At 29.3% G+C, this 18,595-nt stretch overlaps 1 protein-coding gene across 6 annotated transcripts; it reads left to right on the top strand.

The window, feature by feature from the left end:
• The first annotated feature begins 9,326 nt into the window (after window positions 1-9,326).
• Window positions 9,327-17,208, top strand: LOC120068135 (uncharacterized). 6 transcript variants are annotated; one of them, XM_039019835.2, is made up of 11 exons: window positions 9,362-9,605; window positions 9,880-10,108; window positions 10,295-10,392; window positions 11,578-11,687; window positions 14,478-14,546; window positions 14,742-14,857; window positions 14,970-15,024; window positions 15,223-15,343; window positions 15,799-15,846; window positions 16,073-16,167; window positions 16,530-17,208. In XM_039019835.2, the coding sequence occupies exons 3-11, from the start codon at window positions 10,365-10,367 to the stop codon at window positions 16,629-16,631; spliced, it is 744 nt and encodes a 247-aa protein (XP_038875763.1). In that variant the 5' UTR covers window positions 9,362-9,605; window positions 9,880-10,108; window positions 10,295-10,364; the 3' UTR covers window positions 16,632-17,208. The 6 variants fall into 6 exon arrangements, with proteins under 6 accessions (XP_038875760.1, XP_038875764.1, XP_038875761.1 ...); XM_039019834.2 differs by having other exon boundaries at window positions 9,412-9,605; window positions 10,292-10,392; XM_039019832.2 differs by lacking the exon at window positions 10,295-10,392 and having other exon boundaries at window positions 9,327-9,605.
• Window positions 17,209-18,595: the final 1,387 nt, after the last annotated feature.

Raw genomic sequence — 18,595 nt, 5'->3', positions numbered from 1 at the left:
ATTAGAACAACGAGGTTACACCTAGTCGTTATATTCCTCACTTATTAATCACATAAAAATAGAATTAGGAAAAAAATGTCACATGACATTATTTTATTAGATAATAGTTGAAATGTACCAAGATAGATGCATTTAAGGAAACACCGAAGGTTTTTTTTTTTTTTTTGGGAGAATTATGGGTGAGGGCAGAAGCACATGCAAGTGAAACTGAAAAAGTAAAGTATTACAAGACAGTTGCCATGCTTAAAAAAAAGATTATATTGAAAGGCAAGCAAAGAGAAAAGCAAAGAAGAGGCAACAAGAAAACAACTTTATTGGGAATGTCTAATTGGGGATGTGGAGTGGACCATTCATTTTCCAAGAGAGAAGGGCCTTTTATTTGCTCAAAAGGACCAAATTATGCAAAATTATATATTATTATTATTTATTATTATCATTTGTTAGGTCTCTCTCTTTTCTCTTTTTTAGTTTCCAATATTTTAATTAAATGAAAGAAAAAAAACTCTCAAATACATCCATTTTCTTTACTTCTTTGTTTACCAACATCCCATGTGCTACTATGACTTTAGGTCTTCTTTATATTTCTCCCTTCAATTATTCTCTCTAATGTATTGTACGTCGTTAAGTGAACTCTCTATTATAGATGATTTCAATTTCAATTTCTTTTTCTATTTATTGAATTTGTTTCTCTATAGATTTTATTCATCATTATATGAATTTTTTAAACATATTTTTATATATTTATTTTAACCTATTGTTGATTTTACTCCGTACGAAATTTTTTAACAAATGTGTTTAATGCTAGAAATTGTAGAAGGTCGTAGAAGTACTTTTGTTTTTTTTTTTTTCCTTAGAAAAGATCGTATTTTTAAGAGTACCATATATATATATATATATTTGACGGAGGAGCTAAAGGATACAATTAGAAGACATTTAATCTCTTTCTTTTATAATGGTATGCATTTTCATAACTATAGTATTATTCTATTTTGGACTTTGTAATATTAAGTATTTTAGAGAAGATTTTGAATGAGTAACTTTCTTTATTAAACTATTTACAAATTCAGATTTTCTATAATAAATTACAATTCTAAAACATTATATAGAAGATAATTGCAAATATAAAATTGTTAAAAAGCTTATTAATTGTAATCCCCATAAGCTTTTATATATATATATATATTGAAATTTTTTAAAATAGAAAGTAAATATAATTTTGACATTTTATTGAAAATTAATCTTCGAGTAAAATTTATTATTTCCCTTTGAAATAATATTTTTCAATTAGAAAAAAAATTGCACTATTATTAATATTGATGCTAAAATTTAGACAGAGAATCTAACATTTGCATGATAATAATATAAATGTGTTTTTGAAGAAGAAAGGATATGTTCTACGAAGAAAAAGAAACATACACACTGATGTGGTAGTTATCATACACCGTGATGCTTTTTGACAGTAAATTGGTGAAGAAGTTTTAGAGTTTGAAGGTGAAAATTTTGACGCACTTTTATTAAGAGTTATAATGATATATGTATTTATATGGAAAGTTTAATTTAAGATATCTAAATTATTAGAGTTTCAAAATCATATTGAGTTAATTCTCGAGTCGAATAGATTGGCCATGCATAATTCATGTCCCATTTACTAAAACAAGGGCCTCAACCATACCGAGGGTTTTTCTAAGCTTGATTTGGTCCTAAGGGGTAGTTTTAGTTTTGCCTCTTTCATGATCTAATTACTTCTGAACTTTGTCTAATATCAACCATTTTCTTGGATTCAAAATTAACCATAACAATAAGTAATAAATAAAATCATAGAAAGAGTAATATAAGAAATATTATAATTATATTGTTAACTTTTAATAGTTATATCCTTAAAAGTTTTACATAAAATTGATTTCATTAAATTAGAAGTAATGTTTAATAAAATGAATTAAATAAATATTGGAAAAATAAAATAATTAAAACAATCATTAGATAATTGAAAAAATCAAAATGAAATATTAAAGGATGGGCAAAAGAAACAAAATAAATAAATAAATAAATAAAAAGCAGCTTATTGAGCCATATTTTAAGATAGAAAAACCAAATACGGATGATCATAATATATCACACTACTTTAAAACAGAAATTAATTGGTGGCGTTTTTTCCCCCCTTCTTTTTTAAGTACAAATAAAACAACTAAAAGGCTCGCTTGATTTTAAAAAATAAAAATATATACAACCAAAAGAGTTATTGATATAATTAAATAGTTTATTAAAATATAATACTTTTCTGTCTCAAAATAAAGATGATCTTTCCATCTTAAAAAATAAAGACAAAATATAGGAACAATATAAAAGTAAATAAATAAAAAAATGTGCATAAAAGTAAATAAATAAAAAATGCACATAAAGTCTCTTTTATAGCATGCATGATATTATATATAAAAAATTTCAGACATAGCCTTAGGTCATATTTTCTATAAAATTACTTGTAATTTGGTCACTTTTTCTGAAATCACTTATTAAATTATCAAATAACTATTAAATAAGTGATTTCAGAAAAAAAAAATGATCCAACTAAGGTAATTTGGTTGAAAATATTAAGTCAATGTGATAATTAAAAAAAGTGATTAAAATGATTAAGAAAAATATTAGTGTATATTTTAAATAATGATTTTCAAGCTGACAAAAAATCACCTCCTAAATTAGGGTTGTTTTCTTAAGTAATTTTGGTCCATTACTGGATTATTGGACCAAAATAGATAAAAATATGTCAAAATGAAAGATGGTAATTTTTTTTAATTTGTGGCTAACGTATTCTTTAAGATAATTATTTTAAATAACAAAATTGTTGAAAATATTTTTAAATATAGTAAAATGTGTGATAGATAGTGACATTTTGCTATATTTATAAATAAGTTGGTCAATTTTCTTATATTTGAATACAACTCTTTCTTTAAGAACAAGAGCGTAAATTCAATGCCAACATATTTAATTGTTGGTTAAAAATAAATGAAAGGTAACTCTCCCAATGATGGAAGATAAATGTTTTATATTTATTTTAACTAATCAATTAAGTGATATATAACAAAAGAAAGATGTTAAAGAATAATGAATCAAAGATAACCTTTTAACATGGACATATGTAAATATAGCCATCAGACCTAAAGTATCAACAAATATAGTATAAAGTAAAAAAAATTACAAATATGGCAAAATTTAGATGGTCTATCAACGATAGACCATCTCTTTGGTAGGAGTTTGATAGCGATAGACCATATTACTGGATTGGTAAGAGTCTATAAGTAATAGAAATTTATTGCTGATAGACTTTGCTATATTTGCAATTTTTTAAAAATTGTTATTATACACTAGATTATCATCCTTAAAAGTATTACTCATTGCAATTATTCTTTTTAATACTAATGTAAACAACCCAACTAGTCTCCTATAGAAATAAAATAAGGAAAATGGGCAAGAATAATAATCAATGTTGTGTGTTGAGTTGCCTTCTAAAGTTGATCTATAATTTGATTATTCATTAAAACAATATGTCTAATTTGATTTGACTCACAATTATCTCAAGTACTTCCTCATCAATCAAATTTATGAAAGTTTCATCTTTTTTTTAAGGGATAATATGCCTACATTAGAGAGAATAATTAGTTAGAGAAAGAGAAACAAAAGTTGCTATAGAAAAAATATACCAATATTGTGAGGTTTAAAGAAAAAAAATAAAATTATAAATTTAGTCCCTATATTTTAGATAAAGTTAAAATTTAGTCCTTATAGTTCTAAAAGTTAGAATATAGTCCATATGGTTAGATATAACCTCATAAGTAGTAAATAGGGACTATTTATGATAATTCTACCAACTATAGAAACTAAATTCTAATGGCTAAATTTTAAATTAATTTCTCTAAACTATAGAGACTAAATTTATAATTTAATCAAAAAAATATTGACTAGAATGTTTCTTTCTAAAATAATAATACGTAGTAAATAGAAAATATTAATCTAGAGCTATATAGATTTTTAAAATTTATATCTCTAAATTGTTGTATTTATAAATTTGATCTTTTGAGATATACCTTAGAAAAGAGAGAAAAATTATGAAAAAATGAATGTAAACTTTTATTTGATTGTTTTGGTTACTCGACAATTCTTCTTACTACTTTTATTTAATTATTCATTGAAATAAAACTACTTATATAAGACTAAATTATATATATATAAAAATAATAAAAGCTTTGCCTTTTTCAAGACTATCTATAATCTTTTAAAAGTTTACTTATTATTATCTTTGAATTCGCAATATTATTATTTGGTCACAAACATTTCCACTCTCACTTGAATTGAAATCTATTAAAAGTTTGGATCAACATTAAGATCTAAAACAATGTAGATGTGTCTTAAAATAAAAATTGAGACCAAATATCGTCATATTATTCCAAGTCATCGAGATAAGAAAAATGTTTTAGAGGTGCATTCATTTAGAAGCTAACTCAATCAACCATCTAATCATCTTCTTCCTTAAATAAAGTACCTAATTTTTGCGTTTCAGATAAATTATATTAAATGACAAAACTATTGAAAATATTAAAAAATAATAACAAAATACCACAGTCTATGTACGATAGACAGTGAAATTTTGTTATATTTGTAAATATTTTGATTTGTTTTTCTATATTTAAAAACAATACTAAATAATAGTAAAATATCACAATCTATCTGCGATAAACTGCAATAGACTACTATCTGTGCCTATCATGACACATTTAGATACATATAGTAGTCTATCGCGATCTTGCGAATAAATAGTAAAATTTTGTTATATTTGCAAATATTTTGATTCATTTTCTTATATTTAAAAATAATCCTTTTGTTTTTTTTTTTTCTTAGTACACCTAATTTTTTCTTCTAATTTAATATTTTTCCTTCTCCTTTCATTTTTACTTTGCTATTTTAATTAGTTTTATTCTAACGTTTTAGAATTATATCCAATTTTGTCTCAAGAGTTATATACTATTTTGATGAAAGACCTCAATGTCATTATGAAACAATTATCATAATTTAACTATCAACTTATTATTGTGATCGTGACGGTCGTTTTTATAAACCATGACAAAAAGTCAAAAATATTTAAATAAATTAGATTATAGAGATGATAATAAAAGTTAGTAGTAATATGTCACAACCAAACATGTTGTGTGAATCAAAGAAATCCAAGTACAACACATTGAATTCTAGTGTTTCATTGCACTCCAACTTCAAACTTACTTCTAGCCTTCTCCTAGCAATTAATGAAAAGCAACTATTTCCAACAAAGCACTTTCTATTTTAAAAGAACATTGTTGTTAATTTTATTATTCGATCATCGAAAGAATAGATGGAATATTATTTTTAATTTAAAGATTTCGAATCTTTATTTATCTTATTCATTTATGGTTCGAGATAGATCACATGTTTGAGTTTGATACATGCCATGTTTCAAGATTAGATTCTTCCATCATATTTCAAAAAGCTTGAAAAAAAAAATCAAATGAGTTATCATAATGTTAATACTCCATTCATAAATAGAATCGTTACTAACTTATTTATGAGATGTATAAAAAATTAATGTAGAGTGTTTCAAACTTAACATTAGTAACTTTATAAATATAGTCTATAGTTGAGATCATGCACTTTGAAATTTTTATGAAGTGGAAGAAAGAAAAGAAACAACATTTTCTTGGCCATCATGTGGCGGATGAGAATTTTTGTTTAGTGAGAGTTTAAAGTTTAGCCAAAAAAAAAAATAATAATAATAAATAAAATAAAAAAAGACTGCTTTTGAATATAGAAAAATAAATAAGAATATTTACAAAATATATCAAAATTTTAGCACTATCAATAATAGATGCTGATAGATACTGATAGACTTTTATCCGTGTACTCTATCAGTACTTCTATCAGTGCTTCTAACACTGATAGACACGGATTGAAGTCTACCAATGTCTATTATTGATAATTCTAAAATTTTGCTATATATTGTAAATATTTCAATAGTTTTACCATTTAAAATAATTTTTCTAAAAAAAATTAAATTATAAATTTAGTTCATAACTTTTAATTTTGTATCTTATAAGTCATTGAACTTTAAAAATGTTTAATAGATCTCTGAATTTTTAATTATGTGTCTAACACGGACGTATTGAGGGAGGTTAAAGTATCATACCACCGTGGATAGCCACTTTGATAACTAAGATAAATATCATTGTTTTAAACTAATATAAAAATGCATTGAATTTGGGCGGCTCGAGCTCGACCTACGGTAAATTTGCCGACCCTATCTTCATTTGGGTAGTCTTGCGAAGTGTCCAAAATAAAGATTGTTTTTGCAAAACGATGAGGAAGGACAGAGCAAAAAAATAAAAAAAATAAATGACGTTGATCTTTAGATATGTTACGTGTATCTCTTAATTAATGTAACATATTAATGAATATGCACTTTTAATTGGTGGATTCGAATCTTTAATCTCTTGATAGATGAAATATATTTTAATCAATTGAGATATTATATTTACATTGACAAACAACTTATACAAATCATTTAATTATTAGTGTTAGTTGTAATAACAATTGCACATATTGATGACGTGACCAAAACAATCTTTAAAGTTTGAAAAACAAATAAACTCAATTATTGTCAAAGTCGAAAGATTAATTCGTATTTTAACGTAAAAAGTGGAAAAAGTGTAGTATAGGATTCAACTATATAAATTTTATTTTTAAAAACTTTGTGGGTTAATTTGGAATATATAGTTGATTATAATAATATGTATTTATTATAATCCGTGGGTTATAATAGTTTGTAAATTTATCGAATAATTTGTGTGTTGGAGTGCAAAATATTTTAGTATAAGTTTAGATAGTGTGCTTAATTTGGGCACAAACTACTTTAGTCTGATTTCAGATAGTCTATAAATGTTTAGATAGTTATGTTTGGGTTGTAAAGTAATTTAGTGTAGGTTTAGGAAATATATGTCTGGAATGTAAATTATTTTAAACTGAGTGTAAGGTTCACGTGTTTGGAATGACTATTTGTTTAGTACGGAATTATTAAGTATGAGTTTAGGGTTTATGGTTGTTTTCAATTTTTTTTTTGTATTCTATAAAAAAACCGATATCTTAAATATCATATTTTATAAATAGAAATAAAAAGATTTATTCCACCAACATTTAAATATGTGTTTTAGATTTTAACTTACATTATTTTCGCCTATTTAGATATTTTGGGATGTAAAAAGTACTTGAGATTAGACTAAACATTCAAATAATTGATTAAATAAAAAAGCTTCAGATTTGGAGACTGCAAAAGTATATCTAGGAGTGATAGTTTTCAAATATAGGCCACCACACGACACACAATTTTTTAGATGATGCTAGGTTTTCATTCAAAAGTAGTTTAAGAAAAAGGATTCATCAAATCTGCTCTCGAGGAGGATCTCACAATACTAAAGTGAGATATTATATTATATGCATTTGAATTAAAATGAAAATAGCTGTAAAAGATAAATATTATTTTTTATTCTTTTTTGAGAAAAACAATAAAAATAGAACTACAAAATAATGTCTTTGGACCAAATTTTGAAACCACTTAGGGTAAAGGATATGAGAAGACTAGATTGATTCTCCTATGAGACCCGACATTTTGATCTCACCATACAAAATAATGCCTTCGAGAGATTTCATATCTTAATCTCTAGTTGGATTTAGTTAATGACCTTTTTTTTCCTTTACATATACACAATTTTCTTGATTTAAATTTGGATAAGTTCATAAAACAAGTTATATATTAGGACATTTTGTTTCGATTGATTAGAAAATGTGTTTTTCTATAAAGTCATTTTCATTTAAATACTTTTTCTTTTAAAAAAAATTAAAGTAAAAATACTCATATATTTAGTTTACATTTTTTCAAAAGTATTTTTATATACAAATTCGTTGCATTTGTTATACACTCAAAGTGTTTCTATTAATATAAAAAAACTATAAAAGAAGATTATTAAACACTATTAAATTGGGCGTTAGAGGTATTCTTTGTTGGAGTTGACTACTGGAGTGTGGTCTTCGGAGTTAGTCGCCAGAGCTGGTCATCGAAGGTGGTTACGTGGAGGGTGGAGTCATTGAAAACATTGGAGGGCGTTATAATTGGTTTCTTTAACCACTTGAGTTATAAATAGTGTTGCAAAACAGGGGTTAATATAATTCTTACTCGGATTTTCTTAATACATGCCCCAAACATGAGTAGACTATTGTAGCCCACTAAATCTATTCCAAATTAGAGCACCAAACAACACCTAAGAATGGTGTCCGTATAGCTACCAATACTTTTAAAAAATATGTTAAGATGTCTAAAATTTTAAGGGTCGTATTCTTTTTAGTTCTTCGACTAATAAAAATTGTAACAAGCTTTTGAATTTTGAATTTCATAGATATCACTCATTAAATTCATATTTAAACATTTTGATGTGCATGAACACAAATATTTAAAGATTTTGTGGTAAACCAATGATATAGACAAAGTTTAGGATTTCAACTGAAATCGATAATTTTAGAGTTCAAAATTGATTTTTTTTTCGGAAGGTTTATTTGACATAGTTAAAGAAGGAATCTATTAACACAAAATTTAACTTTAGAAACATATTAGTAAATTTTTTTGAGTTTTTTTTTTTTTGATAATATGTTAGGTGGGGAATCAAATATTTGACTTTGAGATAATACAAATTTTATATCAATTGAGCTATGTTCACTTTTGTTTTCTCCTTTTCGAAAGTTTAACGATATGTAAAAGTGACAAGATACAAAACTCTAACTGATCAAGACTATAAACTCGAACATATTGGCCTTATCATAGATAAGATAATTGTAATTGATAACACTCCTAGAGCTAATAATTAGTGTATAGCAATAATTTTAAAGAAGTATAAATATTGTAAAATCTATCCATGATAGACTCTATTATTATGGAATCCTATTAACAATGGATATAGTATCCTAGATTTCGAGACACTGAATTTAAATTTTACTATATCTCTAAATTTATTTGTGTTACTATATCTGTTGATATTTTGAACTAAATGTTATATTTGTAACCGACTCATATTAGATAACTGTTTAAAGTTATTTATTAAGTACAATTTCAAAAGTTGTAGCTGCAAAAACGTATAATTTAGACGTTAATCAACATTTATATCTAAAAAAACTTTAATATATATAAAATAATTTAATTAATAAATAATAAATAAAAAGTAACTCATTTATTTTTTTAATTACAGCAAGCAAAAAGGAAAATTGCCTTTACATTTCTGTAATACTCGAGAGTTGCTTCGCATTTAAAATAATCTTCCCTTCTCCCAAAAAAAAAAAAAAAAAAGAAAAGAAAGAAAAAAAAAAGAAAACGCTTCTTAGTCTTTCAGTTCTACAAACAAAAAACGCTTTTCTCAAAAGCAGAAGGAGAAGGAGAAGATAATACAATTGCAAATCCATACACATTCGCATTAACAAACAATCTTTGAACCAACTTCCATGGACTCTCACTCTCAGATCTTGCTCCAACCCTAGCCGCTTTCCAGGTTTCAATTCCTTCTTCCTTTCATTCTATTCGATTCCTCTATTTTTTGTCGTTTTTAATTTTTTTTTTTTTTTTTTACTATTCTCACCTTGATTTCATCTACTTGTATCGTTTGTTGTTTCTGATTGCCGTAATTGTGCTCTGTTGATGTACTACTTTTGGATCCTTTTTTGTTGTTTCTTTTGTTCTGCATTTTCTCTGTTTTGAAGTGTTTTAGCGATTTTGGATTTAGCTTCGTTCTAATACTGTAATTCTGATCGGTTTTTTCGTTTCAGGATTGTGGTGGATGAATTTCAATTTCCAGAGGTTTTGTTGTAAGGATAAGGAGTGGGAACTTGCTGTGGTGTTGGTGAGGGATATGGCGGATTAAGGTAGAGAGCGGTGAGGAGAGGAGAGGAGAGGAGAGGAGAGGGGAGATGGATGATAGAGGTGGTGGATCGTTTGTTGCTGTGAGGAGGATTTCTCAAGGTCTGGAGCGAGGAAATACTTGCCATTCAACTTCAGGTGAATATTATCTTTAATTTCCGCTTCTCTCTCTCCGTCTCTCTCTCACACTACTTTTACTTTAGATTAAAATTAGAATTTTCGTCCTTGCTTTTCTTTCGCTGAAAAGTTCTCTCTCTCTCTTCTCTCTTGCTTCCTTTTCTTTATCTTAATTCTTGATTTATGGTTTACTTTTTGGTTTAGAAGTTTAGATCTGTGACTTCAACTTGAGTAATGTGCGCTAAGCTCTGCTTATACTGAGGCTCTTACTGGCTTCATGCTTGCTGAGATTCAAATCTGTCTTGGTGGGTCTACTCAGTGGGATTTTCTATTTTTTTATTTTTTCATCTCCTCTTCTACTCTTCGTTTATGTTATATTTGTGATCAAGTACTGGAAGTTTTTTGATTTTGATATTCACGTTCGTTGCGGATTCCATTTTATATATATAATGTACATATTTTAAAATTTATTGATTTGTACGTTGTCCATTGAAATTTGTGGGAACTATAGATCTTTCTGGCAGAAATCATGAAACTCATTAATTATCCACGTTTCAGTCTGATTAGATTATTATTTTCTCCTATGCACTGTTAGATTGTTGGATGAACGTGATGGCAGGACTCAAGGTTGCCTTAGTTGCTTGACATAACTCAAACACCTTCGAAGGCGTGTGTATTTTTCTTCGTTGATAGCGTTAACTCTCCTGCATAGTCTAATTATTTACTGTGCTATTTGGCAAATACTATTCTTTTTCTTTTATATTGTGCCAAATTATTTTATTTCATTATTATTTTTTGCTTGTGGGAGAAATATTCTGCAATTACAGTTAGTGGTTTGGAATGAGTTAAGATCTCTGCCCATTTTTACTCAGTACTTACCCCTGTTTTTTACTTGACTGATCTAAAGAGAGATTATTGCGAAGTAAAGTAATAATATTTCATGAACAAATCACAAGTAAGGAAAAAGGAAGTGTAAGGATCGAATCTCCTTTGTTATTAGTGCTTTCAGTATGTGTTATGTGCTATTAATTGTTTTGCAAACTCGTGTTCTTTTTTGCATAAACAGCTTCCTTCATGTTTCCACCCTATCCTGTGTTAGTAGGACAATATTCTCTACTTTTCTTTTGTTTCCATTTTCAATTTTGCTTTGCTGTGTAGAAGTGACATTTCCTTATCGTTATCTAATATCTTTGCAATTTTAGGATCCTCTTAGGCAGTTGCCGGAAACCTGTACTGGATGCCCTCTCATGAATTATGGCTTTTCATGGGACTTCTCATTACTTTTACTGTATATTCATGCTCGGGAAACCATGAATAAGTTGTATAGCAACTAGCTAGGAAATTAAGTTTAATACTGAATGCATGAATTGTTGTGTGTTATATTTTTTATCATATACACTTTAATAGCTGTCTGCAGGATTAGGGGACTTTGAAATTGATAGATCGAAAACTTCAGTTTTCGTTGCTGATGTGCTTTTGTTCTATTTCAGCTGAGGTTGTGGCAGGATCAGCTGCATGGCTTGGCCGGGGTCTTTCTTGTGTTTGTGCACAGAGAAGAGAAAGTGATGCACGCCCATCGTTTGACTTAACCCCTGCACAGGTAACTTCATGCGTTTGATGACTGTTAACTTCCATTTTGCTAAATGGGAAGGAGCCTTATTTTAACTATTATTTTGATTTGAAGTGTTTGGGGGCCGAAGAGGTAGTGGTTTATTTTGCTGTTTGCTTTTTCAAAGCTCATACCACTTAGATGGACTATTAAAGGAGCTGTCTAGCAATGTGTGTTTTGTAGAAAGGAAAGGAAAAATAATACTATTTAATTTTTTTTTTTTTTTTTCTTTTGTTCTTTTTTACAAGACAAATTATATGCTCATATTTGTCATCCTTTGTTAAGTATTCAAATGATAGCCCTTTATGACCATGTTCTTTGTGCTGCTGCATGTTCTTTTGTGAGTAGTTTGTGAAGTAACAAGAGTGTCTCAGTGTCTCACAAAACTGTCTATATGGTAGAGTAATGGGTTATTCTTTCATTGTTTGCCATGATCGGGATGGAGGTCTGATTATAGTTTTTAGAGCTTGTGGGCATATGCTTATTTGAATTGAATTTGAAGTTTCAGTCTACCTTTAGATACGAAATAAAGTTGGTTGGCTTTCTTACCCATGGCCATTAGGTTGTTTCTTTTTTCTTTTTGTTATTATAAATATCTCGTTTCTTATAAAGAAAAAAGTTTTACACTAGGGACAAGCCACAGATGCTAGGAACAACTCAACTAAGAAAGTGATCACATGGATATTTTGTGTATAGAGTGTTTTGGAAGAGACCTATAGATTTCCTTCTTAACTCACTATGCGTTTACTGCCTTCTTTTGCTTTATTTTGATCTTAATTTTGCTTGTGAAAAGAAGAATCTTCCAAGTGGACAAATTCTGGATTCTCACATTTCACCTTTCTCAAAATTTTCTTGCTGACTTTGGATATACGTTTTTTTTATTGCTGTTTTCAGCTTGACTACACATCCATTCTATATTTTCTTTGATCTTCAAGTTAGAAATTCTTTGACCTTTTTCCAACTTAATAAAACCCAATGCATCATGTCCTAGACTTTGTTATGAAAGAGGCCAACTGTACGAAGCTCAATCTTCGATCTCTCTCTCTCTCTCTTATTTCTTCCCCTGTAATTATTGTCATTTTAACAAACTTTTTCTCGCCCTTCACATGTTAAGGTGCCTAAAAGCTAATCTACTGGGGAAATAGATTAGATAATGATAATCAATAATAGAGCTTGACCAATTTTTGGAACAAAAAAAAAAAAAGGTTAAGAGCGTTTTATAAAACTTTAATGTAGATATCTTCAAGTAATAGACTCAAAGCTAAATTTTAGAGCTAATAATATATTATATAGGTAGATAAATTTTATACTAAGTTAAATTTTTGTGGCATGCAATATCTACATGATGTTAGTGGCATGCAATATTTACACGATGTTAGATACTGGACTCAAATTTTCAAATTTTCAACCATATAAGCACAATAGGGTGTTTAGAGGTTTGGATAAGGACCCTGTGAGGTTTGGTGCTTAGTGAGGTTTCATATGTCGTTTTGGGCATCGGTTTCGAAGGTTTTTTGTAATTATGCTCTAGGTAACATCTTACTTAGTTAGAAACCCTTTCTTTAGGGGGGTTACTTTTGTGAGCTTGTTTTTTTGTATGCCCTTGTATTCTTTCACAATTCTATTAAAAAAAAAAAAAAAACATATAAGCACAATATAAAATTACATCATAACTGAATTTCATGTACAATTACGTAAAAACATATGGAAGCTATTTTGTAACCTTTTGATACTCTTTCCAATGCTTTTTTCATACTCTTAAACATTTTAGTCATTGAGTAGTTTCTTCCATATCCACACTTGTTTTTACTAAAATTCTCTAGCCAGTTTGTTGAGGTGTTTACAATGTTATTAAATCTAGCATAGAATTTCTGAGACCTCTCACCTATCTCCATTTTTTTGTCTTGAAACTGAGCCATCAAAATTTAGAATTTTTGTATCTACAATATGGACGTATCTATTCATTTGAATTCCTTGGGTGAGATAGCCTGAAAATGGCATTGAGACCTTGTCTTTGTTGGTCAGCTCGTGTTCCTTATTTTGTTTTATCCATTTACATGTCATGAGGAGTATTTTTCTTCAACCATCCTCTATATTCTCTCATCCACTAACTTTAAGAAGGCTTCATTCTAGCATTTTAGTAGACATAGTTGGATAAGTCAAAGCCTGATGGATGTGTAATTGAGTTGATGGTTTTCATCTCATTTTTCATCTTTTCTTCTGTGATTTGCTACAAATCCTCCAAGGCTGTTCTATTCTTTATGTTCTTAATATTTTCATACTTCAATGGATGTCAAATAGCCAAGTACCAATCCCTTCATTTATAGAGGAGGCCGATTGAATTCCTTTTCATGAATAATGTTTTCTCATGCTGTGGAGCAATTGCAAGTTGATTTCTAACACTAGCTTTTGCCCTCAACCACAAACATCTCTCTCTCTCTCTGCATAGTTGGAATACCCATGATCAACTTTTGAAATTTCATAGAAAGTCTTTATTGCCTTCATCCACAGCTTTTTAAACTTAGTTCTTCACCTATAAAATATTTTTGTGCATGCAAAATTAAATCTTTGAGGTGCTAACAATTTATATGCAGTGTGCTTCGATAATTATTAATTGATTTTAACTTGGAATATTGTTCTTTGATTGGTCATCGACACTTTTGCAGCATTCCTTTGTAATTTCATATCTCTAGAAGAACGACAGAAAAACTATTTTTTTTTAACTGTTTTAGGTTAGAATCAGCATCTCATAATCACAGCTCATGTTGGTTCTGTTACTAGGAAGAATGCTTGCTGAGACTGCAGAACCGCATAGATATTGCCTATGATAGTTCAATCCTTGAGCACCAGGTTTGTTTCCTGTACAACGTTTTTATCCTTCTATATAATGTAAAATGTAAAGATTCTGTGTCTGGTGGAGATGAAGCTTGGACACATCTCACTACCAACCTGCCAAGCCATTTTTTTTCTGTGTCTGGTGGAGAGAGAACCTGAGATTATTTTTGTTTAGTTTTTCTCCTTTATGAAGATTTGGACTCTTGATAGGAGGCTCTAAGGACTCTATGGAATGTGGCCTTCCCAGAGGAAGAACTTCGTGGTCTGATATCTGAACAGTGGAAGGAAATGGGTTGGCAAGGAAAGGATCCATCAACAGATTTTAGGTAATTAAGATTTACGTTGTTGCTTCATACTTAACAGTTAACATGAGTTGCTTTTATATTTTCTCGTTAAAGTTATTCCTGCGTTAATTCTTATTTATTGTGCTATCTCTAGGGGTGGTGGTTTTATTTCACTGGAGAATTTGTTGTACTTTGCCAGAAATTTCCCGGTATGCAACTTTCTCTTTCCTTGCTTTTAACTCCTTGGAGTCTTGATTTAGTTTCCTTTTGGCAAAAAGAAAAAAGCTAAAGTTATTAAATGAAAATTGAACATACTGATTTTACCATAGGAACCTTTAGCTTGGAAAATGCATATATGCTTCCAGTTATTGTCTTTTAACCCTAAAGTTTCTGGATATTCATTACAGAAGTCATTCCAGGATCTCCTTCGAAAGCAGGAAGGAGATCGGTCTCTATGGGAATACCCATTTGCTGTAGCCGGGGTGAACATTACATTCATGCTTATTCAAATGCTTGATCTTGAAGCAGGTTTGCTGTCTCTATGAATCAATGTATTCAACGGAAATTTAATGTACAATTGCCACATTTAATTCAACTGCCTCTTTGACGTCAAATTCAATTTCGTTGCAATTTAGAATGTACCATGATTCCTTGTGTTTGTGTGCGCTCGCGTATGATTTTTTGGGTGTGGGTGGAGGCAAATGCATGCCTTAAAGTATTCCATGATATTTCTGATGTGGTTGACAATTGTTTTTTATTTCGATTTTCCGAATTTACTTGCCCTGCATTTCACTCTGAAAATACTTCCTGAACTTGCTTCATGGTTGATTCGATGTGATTTGAGGACCTAACTAGACACCCTCTACCTCTAAGCATGATTTTTGAAAAGCAGCGTTCTCTTATACTCAATTCTAGGGTTGATATTCTAGCTTACGGAAATGTGACAGCTCTTATCAACTAATGGCATGAAATGATATTTGCAGTCAAGCCACGGACACTTGTCGGAGCAACTTTCTTGAAGTTTCTCGCGGGTAATGTGCAACTAATTTGTTGAGTATTTGCACGAATAGTATATGAAAGCCATATATGCCAATTGAAATGCTTTTTCTGCTTGTTATTTCTATGGCACAAAATACGCGTAGCTATTGATTATATATCTTCTTATTAGGTGATTTCATGATATATGATGATTATACATGTGAAACAAGCATCTCCTTTTTAAATTTACTAATCCCAGTATTTCCTTTTTGCTGACAGAAAACGATTCAGCATTTGACCTACTCTATTGTATCACGTTCAAATTAATGGATCATGAATGGCTTGCCATGCATGCATCGTATATGGACTTTAATGTATGTAGTCTTGAACCTTGAAATTGTCAAATTTACTCTCTTAGCACTGTTTGATGCATGCACTCGATCCCTGTTTTTACGTATTACATTCGATCAATATCCTCTCAAACTATAGGTTAAGACTTATAAAATCTGATCAAACTTCCTTGAAACATTCAACTTGACAACTTGTGCCACTGCTCATACAATTGTTGGGAATCTTGATCCTTAAAATTAAAACCTTCTTTTTAAGGTGTGAATGCACACCCATGACATGGATTGTGGAACTGGTTAAGTCATTATAGACGTCCTTGAAGTTAGATACTCAATTCTCCACCCTTATAATAGCAGCAGGTGTTTCCTTTGTTGTTGCCATTTTACAGACGGTAATGAAAGCGACACGACGACAGCTGGAAAAAGAGCTTCTAATCGAGGACATTTCAAGACTAGAAGAACTGCCCTCATACAGCCTTCTCAATCGATAGTTCGTCTACAATCAAACATCTCATTTTCTAAAGGAAATAGCTCGTGAGAAAAAGAAAGCAAGTTACGGTATCGCCCTCCCATAGCTTTTAAATAGTTAGTGTTTTTTTTTGTACATGATTATTCTCTGGTCTCTTCCCCATTTTCATTTTCCAAGTGGCTTGCTCTTTTGTTCCTTTGGCTAGTAGTATATCCACCCATTCTCACTTCAATTCTTCCAAGAGAAGCCCTGTCTTCATTCCTTCCACTTTTTTTTCTTCTTTATTGTGGGTTTCTTTTTTCTTTTTTTCTTTTTTCTTTTTTTTTTTCCCACTTTGTTTCTTCTCGGAATTTGAGGTTGAGACTTGTTTGCAATTAAGTTTGATGGATGAGCTTTTAATTTCTCGCTCTGCATACAAGACCTCCTCTGATGATTTGTGAATGTGAAACATCATAATGATTTTTTGTTTGTTTTGTTTTGTTTTGTTTTTTGGGATCTAAACTATGAGATATGAGATCTAATGCATGAGAAAGAATGTACCCGTGGTCTTATCAACTTTCGCCAATAAAGAATTTTAACTTGAGTTAGAGTTTTATCAATCTCGTTCTTGTGTTCGTTTTATATCTCTATACTATGCTTCGAACGATATCGTGGTTGATATAAAGATGAAAAGTTTATTTTTGCAAATTGGATCTACCTTAGATCGGGGAAGGGTGAAAGACTTCTTATTGATTTGTTTATTGTTAAAAGAGTCTGTCATCATAAAGTTATTCCCACTTTAAATATTGAGGACGCTCCTCCTATAATGAATGCTTCCCCCCCACCAAAAAAAATTAGACTTTGATCTTCATTTCTTTTGTTATAAAGTTGCAAATGTTGAAATATGAAAATTTAGTTCTAATGGATACCTTGGAAGCCAATTAATATTCCCAAATTGCATCCAATGACTCAGTACTGTCATCCTTGTTCACGTGAAAATGACTTTTTTTTTTTTCCTTTTTTTTAATAATATATATACATATATATTAAATTTAAAATTTTTTATTTGTTTAGTATAACAATAGGAAAGTGAAGATTTTAATTTTCGACTTCAAGAGGAGTAATTTCTCAACCACTAAGCTATTCTTATGTTAAAACAAAGAAAAAGGGTTACAAGTTTAGTTGTACTTAAGTGTCTGACATGTGAACTCCTATTTCATGTTTAACAAGCTTCTACGTTTTTGTTGGATAATAATTTGATTTTTGAAAATTATATGTTTTCCCCCTCAGGTTTCGCCTCTTCTAAGAAAATAATTGAATACTCAACTAAATTTAAAATACATGAACTAAAACACTACTTTTATTTAAAAGTTCCTATGTTTTATTACATGCTACTAATATTTTTTTTAAAACTAGGTAAAGTTTTGAAATCTAAAAAATGTAGTTTTCAAAACTTAGTTATTATTTTTAGAATTTATCGAGGAGTTCATTCAAGTGTTTCTTTAAGAGTTTTGAAAATTATCAAATAGGGTTTAAAAGTAACTATTTTTAGTTTTCAAAACTTTGCTTAAATTTTGAAAACATTTCTAAAATCAAAGGTGTCGATCTTAAAAAGTTTGGAAAATAGTTTTCTAGGGTTAGTTAGATATTATCAACATTCTATTGAACAAAAGTTTTCGGGAATTGAAGAAAATGTTAGATATTAACAATATTTGCCATTCTCTTTTTTGACCCTCTTCTAATTTCCAAAAATGACTTTTGAAATCACAATTAAAATAGTCTACCTCCTTATTCCTATTATTTTAATTTTCCTCACTACTACTCGGTCTATTCCCCCAGAATTGAGTTTATTTTTACCTTTAGTAAGGAGCATATAGCTCAATTGGTATTAATTTATACTATCAACCTCAAGGTCTAAGATTTGATCCCTCTACTTGGTCAAAAAGAAAAGTTATAACTAAAACTAATCCTAGAGAGGATTCCATACTATTATCATTCTTACAGATT

Source organism: Benincasa hispida, chromosome 12, assembly GCF_027475165.1.
Source record: "Benincasa hispida cultivar pf3 chromosome 12, pf3_genome.v1.1, whole genome shotgun sequence".
NCBI classification, from domain to species: Eukaryota; Viridiplantae; Streptophyta; class Magnoliopsida; order Cucurbitales; family Cucurbitaceae; genus Benincasa; species Benincasa hispida.
This window is presented reverse-complemented; position numbering and strand designations above follow the sequence as displayed.